Source organism: Macaca fascicularis, chromosome 14, assembly GCF_037993035.2.
Source record: "Macaca fascicularis isolate 582-1 chromosome 14, T2T-MFA8v1.1".
Taxonomy (NCBI): Eukaryota; Metazoa; Chordata; class Mammalia; order Primates; family Cercopithecidae; genus Macaca; species Macaca fascicularis.
Window position 1 is genome coordinate 122,702,398 of NC_088388.1, and position 10,814 is coordinate 122,713,211.

Genomic DNA, 10,814 nt, shown 5'->3' on the forward strand with positions numbered 1-10,814 from the left:
ACAAATATTTACTCTCAGAGATCTTTCAGGTCTAAGTAAGAAAAAAATATTAAAGAGTTATGTGCTTTTTATTGGTTCACGAATGTGAATAAAGCCATTCTTCTTGAGAACCAAGCATTTTTGTCTAGTATTTTCTAAAGTAAAAAGTTTGTAATATGGGTATTAAATTATGTAGTTATTTATGAATGTTACAATGAATTTTTCAATATAGAAAATTTAAAACATGAAAAGAAAGATTTTCATAAGGCTTTGACTTAAATTACACAAAATAAACTGTAAGAACATTACACTGAATAGCAATTGTGGAAAATATTTATATAAGAAAAATAAACTACTTTTCTGATTACTTAATGGAACGTGAAAAGAATAGACTATTATCCTTTCTCTTAGATTATCACCATGAAATGGCTGCTTTAACTAGGATTCTAACAAACACTCTGCAGAAAAAAATGAAAGATTAATTAACTGTCTGATTAAAAATTAAGACTGGATAATTGCAATGCTCCATTCAAATGTAATGCTCATATTGAAGGTTTAATTTATTTACAAATAAAAAAAGAAAAGTTAGCTATATCTGACTTTTCTTGACTATTTACCCTGAGAGAATACTGACCCATTTTTCAGCTTCAACAGAGCTTTCTTTACCTCCTTGTTTCTCAGGGTATACACAACAGGGTTGAAAAGAGGAGTCAGCGTGGTGTAGAAAATGGCCACAACCCCATCCACGGCGTCCCTGGAGCCTGGCCTCAGGTAAATGAAAAGACCAGAGCCAAAGAAGCAAAGGACCACGATACAGTGGGAGGCACAGGTCTGAAAGGCTCTGCGTCTCCCCTCTGAGGTGCGGATCCGCAGGATGGAACAGACGATGGACACATAGGACAGCACTATCAGGAGAAAGCAGCCCGAGGCCACTACTCCAATGTTCACAAAGATGACCATCTCGTTGGCTGAGGTGTCTGCACAAGCCAGTTTCAGGATGGGCGGTGCGTCACAGAAGTAGTGCTGGATCCGGTTGGGTCCACAGTAGGGCAAATGGAAGGTCAATATGGTCTGGACAGCAGAGTGCAGGGAGCCACTGAGCCAAGTGCCGATGGCCAGGAGAGCACACGCGCGCCCACTCATCATGCTGGTGTACCTGAGCGGGTAACTGATGGCCAGGTAGCGATCATAGGACATGACCGTGTAGAGGAAACACTCGGTGCTCCTCAGGAAGTGGAAAAAGTAGAGTTGAGCCACGCAACTGTGGAAGGAGATAGCCCTGCCACTTGGGGATGCCAAGGTCATCAGCATTTTGGGCACCGTGACAGTGGAGAGCCACATGTCAATGAAGGACAGGTTGGTGAGGAAGGAGTACATGGGGGTGTGGAGGTGAGAATCTACCCTGATCACCAGCAGGATGAGGAGGTTCCCCAGCACAGTGAGCACATAAATGACCAGGAAGATTCCAAAGAGTGGGGTGTCCAGCGCTGAGGCATGGGGAAGGCCCGTGAGGATGAACGCTGTCACGAGGCTGCTGTTGGACATTTCTTCTCATATATGAGGCTCTGTTCTTACAGAAAGGAAGGGAGGCAGCATTTACTGTGAGCATGTTTTATATGAAATATGGCAACTATATTTTTCTGATTGAGAACACTGGGGTTAAATTATTTTTTATGTTTTATAAATTCCTTTTGCTTCAGTATGGGTCTTTGAAGAGGAATAGCACTTTCCTATTCCAGTACCAGAATAAGCCGTATACAGAAGAGGAGGAGATTTACATAAAATCAGCCAAATGTTGAAAAGAAGAACAAATTTTGTTTCCTGTTTTGTGTAGAATTGGAAAAGATATACTCAAATTAGCAACACTTAGGTGCTGGGAAGCTCTTTCCCGGGATAAGCCTTTATTCAAGCATCTTCTCTCTTTTTCTCTCAAACACACATATATAGATATACATGCGCACACACATTCTCTCTCTGTCAACACATACACACACACACACACAAACACTTTCACACATACAGATTCAGTCTCTTTGATCATTAGAGAATCTCTATTACAAATACAAATTTCTAAAGCAATCTTCATTCTGGCTGAGAGAAGGGGAGAAAACCGCCTTCTCAGAGCTCTCTGGCCAGCTGCATAACTAAGGCAGGATTCCAGCAGTGGTTTAGCATTATGTGGAGCCACTCTTCTGTTCCTTTGTCTTACCCTAGATCAGGGGTCCTCAAACCCCAGGTCAGGGACTGGTACCGGTCGGTGGCCTTTTAGGAACCAGTCGCACAGCATGAGGAGAGCTGCCAGCAAGCGAGCATCACCACCTGAGCCCAGCTTCCTGTCACATCAGCAGGGGCATTAGATTTTCATAGGAGTGGGAACCCTATTGTGAACCGCACATGTAAGGAATCTAGGTTGTGTGGTCCTTATGAGAATCTAACATCCTCCCCCTCACCACCCCAGACCCCACCCCAGTCCATGCAAAAATTGTCTTCCTCTGAACCAGAAACTGGTTCCTCGTGCCACAAAGGTTGGGTACCGCTGCCCTAGATCATACCTTCCTGGTCATATACAAAGTTTGACCCCCAAACTAACACAATAATGAACAGTACCGTCATTTTCTTTAACTTCCCTTATTCTATGTCTCTTTCTATTTATACGTTTTTATTATTATTTACTTCCCTAGAATTCAGGCAATTAAGCCTTCTCTTTCTAAAGTATGATCAAATAATCTCACAATACATTTTGAGATAGCCAAGAAGAATTGAAGCTGCTTGAGTAGTAAGAAAGACTAAACTTTCTCTGATGTTTGAGTTTCAGAACTGAATTAAAATAATAATACAGTTATTATAAAAATACAATTGACCTTCTAAAAATAAAAAAGTTTATTTTGTTTCCATTATTTCTAGGATTTCTATTATTTCAAAGCTCAGACTCAAAGTTTTACTTTTTTTCTTTAACGTATGGACACAATGTCCCAGACATTATATTTTCAAGAGAAAATAAATTAAAATTTATGAAGAAATGTAGGGAAACGTGGTTGGAGACTTGGACCTCTAGATAGAAGAGAAAAGAAGCATTTCTTCATTAATTTCTAAAATGCTTCTGTCATACATTAGCAATACATTTTTATTTTGGGGGATCTGATGGAAGCAGACTTTTCCATCATGGAATTCAGCTGAAACTGAGTTGGAAACTCAGAGTTGCAATGCTAAGGTTTATAGAAAAAGCACTTCATTGATTTATGATTTCACAACATTTTTAGTCTTCTACAGAACCACAAAAAATTGGCTCTGTAAGTCATGACTAAGATAATCTAGCTTCATTAGCCAAAGTTGATGAAAAATGAAGAGAAACAAAACTAAGACCATAAATACATCGCAATTACTTCCCCTCAAAAAGTATCTAATAATGAAAAATGCTGCAGTGTTGCCAGTTTTTGCTACTTACCAATTTTACAACTAGGTTTTGGATCATGAAGCAAAATTCAAGATTTAAAGAAAATGTCAGTTCTTGATGAGTAGTATAATTTTTCTTTTCTTGCAAAGATGAAACCAAAGAAGAAACTCTTTTAAAATAGAACTTAATATGAGTTTGATATCTTAGGAGACACACTCTTGGCTCTAGAATCCTAATGAATGAAGATAATGTTTTGATATAATGATTAAACACTTAGAATTTTTTCCAAATGCATCTGTTAAAGTTGATTCTGCATTTGATGGCCATCATTCAATAAGCCTTTTTATTTAGCCAAAAATCAACTTCCAAAATTAATAACTATGACACTCTGGATTTGAAAACTTCTTGTGCAGGAAATGATTTTTTTCCTATTTCTTCTTTAAATTTAAAAATATAAAATATGGGTTTTAGTTATAAAGAAGATAATTATCTGAAGAGGTGCATAGTCTCTCTGATAAATCTTTAACTTTCTGGTGAGTCACAAAAAGAAGCTCCAGATTTTCTGTGCTCCAGGGATGATCAGAGTATTACTCCCTGTAGATAAACATCTTCCTAATTAAACTTCCTCCCTCTGGGGCTTGGCAGACTCTTACTGTGCAAGTTCCTGGCTGAGAATGGATGCTAGTTCAGAGACTTTCTGTTCTTCTCAGAGACTGTGCCTTTATACTCTCATATCGTCTAAACTTTAAAATGTATTTAAATTTTCTGTGAAACTTTCTTTTATTTTTTAGCTTTAATTAATACAATTAAAGAGAATGAAGGTATGCTTTTCTTCCATAATTAATATATTTCTTAGTTATTAGGAAAAAGCTTTTATGAAAACAACAAGAAAAACTGGTTTAACGTAGATGCCCAAAACACTGTTAGTTTTGGAGGACAATTGCAGTTTCATGAGCTTTTTGTGCTAATAGAAATGCTCTCATCTGCATATGGAAAATATAGTCCTATATGGAATGGAATTTGAAGAACTGAAGTCCCCTGAATTAATATTTTTTCCAATTAAATTACCAAATTACCAATTTTTCTGACTTATAGTATAAGGCATATTTAATCAATGTAAAATCACAATACTATTTTAGTAATTACTTACAATTTAGCTCCAGTTATATTTCAAAATCTCTTTATCAAATATATGCTATCAATTTTTGTTAATTGAAACTTCTATCCAATTTTCTGTATTTACCTTTGTGAATACTATTAACTTGTGTTTTCAGTTTAACTTATCAATTTTCTTGGTATACAGTATACAGTTATATGATCTTTATAAAATGATACTTTTGTCTTTCTTTCCAAAAGTAAACATTTGTTATCTTTCTTTTCTATCTTGCTGCATTGGTAGAAAACACTATTGTTGCCCACCTAGCTATGGTTTAGGAATTACTTAGGTCTGTTGTGAGTGCTAGATGACTTGTCTGTGCCTTTTTCCAGGAAGAGGAGGTCAATAGTAACATTTACTGAGTTTTAACTTCTTCAAGAAAAAGAAGGGAATTATCCATCATTTTTGGTTGTTTCACTAAAACCCAGGGGGATTCTACATGATAAACAAGCCAGAACCTCTAAACACCATCAAGAATTCTTCACTGATAGTTCTTTGCATATGGAAAAAGGCATAGCTGAATCCACCCACATAGTCTGGTCACTTGTTGATACTGTAACAAAGACTAGAGAAGGGTAGAAGTCCAGGCACTCCTGTTTACCAACAATATTCATTATTGGGCCTCCTCTGCCACTGAGCCATTTCTCTGTTTTTTTCACAATTACTTTTGCTATTCAAAGTCTTTTGCAGGCCCATATAAATTTTACACAAAAAAATGTTTATTTACACACACAAAAGCCTGCTGTGATTTTGATTGGAATTGCATTCCATCTATCAATAAATTTGGGAGAATTGATATCTTAATAATTCCATATTGTTTGATCACAAATACTGTTGATCTCTTTTGTTTCTCTGAACAATGTTGTATAGTTTCCGTTCATATCCAGTACATTTTGTCAGATTTATCACTAGGAATATTTTATTCTGGTGCTATTTTAAATAGTACTTTTAAAATTTCAACTTCCAACTATTTGTTGTTAATATATAGAGTTGATTAATTATTGCATATCAATCTTATATCATACAACTCAGCTAAAGTCACTTATTAGTTCTTATAGCCTTTTTAGATATTCCATCAGATTTTCTACATAGATGACCATGTTGTGTGCAAACATGATAGTTTACTTCTCATTTACAATCTAGATTCCTTTTACTTCTTTCTCTTAGCTAATTTTTCTGTCTAGAAACTGTAGTTCAATGTTGAATAGAAGTGGTGGCAGGAGACATGCTAGGTTCTTGATCTTAGGGAAAAATATCTAGTTTTTTACTGCTAAGCATGACATCAGCAGTGGGTTGTTTTATGGTGTTCGTTTTGTTTTTCTGTTTAATAAATGAGATTGGTTCCTTCTATCCCCTAGTTAGCTGAGAATTTTTTTTTTTTTTTTTTTTTTTTTTACCAGAAATGGCTTTTGCAATTTGTAGATTGCCTTTTCTGCATCTATTGAGACAATCACATAGTTTTTCTTTTTTAGTTTGTTAATACGGCAAATTATATTGCTTGAGTACTGAATGTTAAACTATACTTACATTCCTGGAATCAACCTGGTTGATCATGATGCAGATCATCTTTTTCATATGTGTTAAATTCAATTTGGTATAATTTTGTTAAGAATTTTAATATATTTGTTTATAAGGAATATAAATTGATGGCTCTTCAACTCCAAGACATATAATTGTCAGATTCACCACAGTTGAAATGAAGGAAAAAATGTTAAGGGCAGCCAGAGAGAAAGGTCGGGTTACACACAAAGGGAAGCACATCAGACTAACAGCAGGTCTCTCAGCAGAAACTCTCCAAGCCAGAAGAGAGTCGGGACCAATATTCAACATTCTTAAAGAAAAGAATTTTCAACCCAGAATTTCATATCCAGCCAAACTAAGTTTCATAAGTGAAGGAGAAATATAATCCTTTACAGACAAGCAAATGCTTAGAGATTTTGTCACCACCAGGCCTGCCCTACAAGAGATCCTGAAGGAAGCACTAAACATGGAAAGGAACAACAGGTACCAGCCATTGCAAAGACATGTCAAAATGTAAAGTCCATCGATGCTAGGAAGAAACTGCATCAACTAGCAAGCAAAATAACCAGCTAATATCATAATGACAGGATCAAGTTCACACATAACGATATTAACCTTAAATGTAAATGGACTAAATGGTTCAATTAAAAGACACAGATTGGCAAATTGGATAAAGAGTCAAGACCCATCAGTTTGCTGTATTCAGGAGACCCATCTCACATGCAGAGATACACATAGGCTTAAAATAAAGGGATGGAGGGAGATCTACCATGCAATGGAAAACAAAAAAAAAGCAGGGGTTGCAATCCTAGTCTTTGATAAAACAGACTTTAAACCATCAAAATCAAAAGAGACAAAGAAGGCCATTACATAATGGTAAAGGGATTAATTCATCAGGAAGAGCTAACTATTCTAAATATATATGCACCCAATACAGGAGCACCCAGATTCATAAAGCAAGTCCTTAGAGACTTACAAAGAGACTTAGACTCCCATATAATAATAATAGGAGGCTTTAACACTCCACTGTCAACATTAGACAGATCAATGAGACAGAAAGTTAACAAGGCTATCCAGGAATTGAACTCAACTCTGCACCAAGCGAACCTAATAGACATCTACAAACTCTCCAACCCAAATCAACAGAATAGACATTCTTCTCAGCACCACATGGTACTTATTCCAAAATTGACCACATAGATGGAAGTAAAGCACTCCTCAGCAAATGTAAAAGAATAGAAATTACAACAAACTGTCTCTCAGACCACAGTGCAATTAAACTAGAACTCAGAACTAAGAAACTCAATCAAAACCACTCAACTACATGGAAACTGAACAACCTGCTCCTGAATGACTACTGGGAACATAATGAAATGAAGGCAGAAATAAAGATGTTCTTTGAAACCAATGAGAATAAAGATACAACATATCAGAATCTCTGGGACACATTTAAAGCAGTGTGTACAGGGAAATTTATAGCACTAAATGCCCACAAGAGAAAGCTGGAAAGATCTAAAATTGACACCCTAACATCACAATTAAAAGAACTAGAGAAGCAAGAGCAAACACATTCAAAAGCTAGCCGAAGGCAAGAAATAACTAAGATCAGAGCAGAACTGAAGGAGATAGAGACACAAAAAAACCCTCCAAAAAATCAATGAATCCAGGAGTTGTTTTTTTGAAAAGATCAACAAAATTGATAGACCACTAGCAAGACTAATAAAGAAGAAAAGAGAGAAGAATCAAATAGATGCAATAAAAAATGATAAAGGGGATATCACCACCAACCCCACAGAAACACAAACTACCATCAGAGAATATTATAAACACCTCTACGCAAATAAACTAGAAAATCTAGAAGAAATGGACAATTTCCTGGACACTTACACTCTCCCAAGACTAAACCAGGAAGAAGTTGAATCCCTGAATAGACCAATAGCAGGCTCTGAAATTGAGGCAATAATTAATAGCCTACCAACCAAAAAAAGTCCAGGACCTGACAGATTCACAGCCGAATTCTACCAGAGGTACAAGGAGGAGTTGGTACCATTCCTTCTGAAACTATTCCAATCAATAGAAAAAGAGGAAATCCTCCCTAACTCATTTTACGAGGCCAACATCATCCTGATACCAAAACCTGACAGAGATACAACCAAAAAAGAGAATTTTAGACCAATATCCCTGATGAACATCGATGCAAAAATCCTCAATAAAATACTGGCAAACCGAATCCAGCAGCACATCAAAAAGCTTATCCACCATGATCAAGTGGGCTTCATCCCTGGGATGCAAGGCTGGTTCAACATATGCAAATCAATAAACGTAATCCAGCATATAAACAGAACCAAAGACAAAAACCACATGATTATCTCAATAGATGCAGAAAAGGCCTTTGACAAAATTCAACAGCCCTTCATGCTAAAAACGCTCAATAAATTCGGTATTGATGGAACGTATCTCAAAATAATAAGAGCTATTTATGACAAACCCATAGCCAATATCATACTGAATGGGCAAAAACTGGAAGCATTTCCTTTGAAAACCGGCACAAGACAGGGATGCCCTCTCTCACCACTCCTATTCAACACAGTGTTGGAAGTTCTGGCTAGGGCAATCAGGCAAGAGAAAGAAATAAAGGGTATTCAGTTAGGAAAAGAAGAAGTCAAATTGTCCCTGTTTGCTGATGACATGATTGTATATTTAGAAAACCCCATTATCTCAGCCCAAAATCTCCTTAAGCTGATAAGCAACTTCAGCAAAGTCTCAGGATACAAAATCAATGTGCAAAAATCACAAGCATTCTTATACACCGGTAACGGACAGAGAGCCAAATCATGAATGAACTCCCATTCACAATAGCTTCAAAGAGAATAAAATACCTAGGAATCCAACTTACAAGGGATGTAATGGACCTCTTCAAGGAGAACTACAAACCACTGCTCAGTGAAATCAAAGAGGACGCAAACAAATGGAAGAACATACCATGCTCATGGATAGGAAGAATCAATATTGTGAAAATGGCCATACTGCCCAAGGTAATTTATAGATTCAATGCCATCCCCATTAAGCTACCAATGACTTTCTTCACAGAATTGGAAAAAACTGCTTTAAAGTTCATATGGAACGAAAAAAGACACCGCATTGCCAAGACAATCCCAAGTCAAAAGAACAAAGCTGGGGGCATCACGCTACCTGACTTCAAACTATACTACAAGGCTACAGTAACCAAAACAGCATGGTACTGGTACCAAAACAGAGATATAGACCAATGGAACAGAACAGAGCCCTCAGAAATAATACCACACATCTACAGCCATCTGATCTTTGACAAACCTGATAAAACTTGGATGCAGCTGGAAACCATCATTCTCCGAAAACTATCGCAGGAACAGAAAACCAAACACCACCTGTTCTGACTCATAGGTGGGAATTGAACAATGAGATCACTTGGACACAGGAAGGGGAGCATCACACACCGGGTCCTATTGTGGGGAGGGGGTAGGGGGAAGGGATAGCATTAGGAGATATACCTAATGTAAATGATGAGTTAATGGGTGCAGCATACCAACATGGCACATGTATGTATATGTGACAAACCTGCACGTTGTGCATATGTACCCTAGAAATTAAAGTATAATTTTAAAAAATGAGTTTTAGGTTTTTTTTTGTTTTAATAAACTCTTTAATATACCTGATATTTACTGGATTACAGGTGGAAATGTAATTTCTGCTTATCTCATAAAACTAAACTGTTGTTTTATCGTTTTTTCAATTTTTTATATTTTAAAGACAAGGTCTTGCTCTGTTGTTCAGCCTGGAGTGCAGTAGCATGATCATAGCTCACTGTAACCTTGAACTCCTGGCCTGAAGTGATCCTCCCACCTCACCTTCCCAAAGTGCTGGGATTAAAGGCATAAGCCACTATGCTCAACTTCATTATTCAATATTTAATGCATTACCAATATTAAATTACCTGTAGGTTGCTAGAATAAACTGAATAGTCATTGGGATGGGGCATTTAGTATTTCTTATATTTCATTTGCTTGAAATTTTTTCAGAGATCACATCTATTTTAATTAAGGATTTAGTGGCATGTTTTTGGAATTAATTTTAGTTTCAGATTTGTTACTCTTATAAAATGAATTGGATAAACATTCTATGCTCTAGAAAGAAAAACACAGGAGGAACAGCTGTTTCTTGAAATAGACTACAAGGTCATTTGATTCTAATATAACTTTTATACTTAATTCTTGGAAAATGGTTTTTAATTGTTTCATGAGCCTTAATCTATTTAGATTTTAATTTTTTTCTTGGGTTGTTCTTGTGATTAATACGTTTCTAATTAAGAAGTCCATTTTATATAGATCAGTGGCTTTCATACTTTAGTTATATTAAATTACCTTGTGTCTGTGAAGGGTGAGATACTACAAATTTAAAACACAGGTTTGTCTGTGTCATCCTCCACCGCTTGTCACCCTTCAGCCATATTATAGCAAGTTTCTTCTTATTTTCTTCCTTTTTTATAATCATAAGCAAAAACAGTTGCTGAATATAAAAACATGTAAGTGTTCTGAAACCAATAGTATTCAAAACCTCATAGTATTTATGCATGAAATAGAAAGTTTCTACCTTTAGAATCACCTAGATCAGATACTGCAGATGTTTTTAGCTTCTATTAATCTCAGTACTTCCCAGATCATGCTGTTTTCTCCTAGTCTTACCAAGACTCCAATATCACCTTTTTGCATCTGCATAAAGCCTTAA

General features: G+C 36.3%; 1 protein-coding gene across 1 annotated transcript; it reads right to left on the reverse strand.

Moving 5' to 3' along the window:
* Positions 1-588: 588 nt before the first annotated feature.
* On the reverse strand, positions 589-1,524 carry LOC102143303 (olfactory receptor 10G7). Its single transcript, XM_005580006.4, has one exon. The coding sequence runs from the start codon at positions 1,522-1,524 to the stop codon at positions 589-591; it is 936 nt and encodes a 311-aa protein (XP_005580063.3).
* Between the last annotated feature and the right edge of the window lie 9,290 nt (positions 1,525-10,814).

Excerpts from the sequence above, each read along its gene's own strand:
- LOC102143303 (XM_005580006.4), bottom strand. The coding sequence starts at position 1,524 with ATGTCCAACAGCAGCCTCGTGACAGCGTTCATCCTCACGGGCCTTCCC.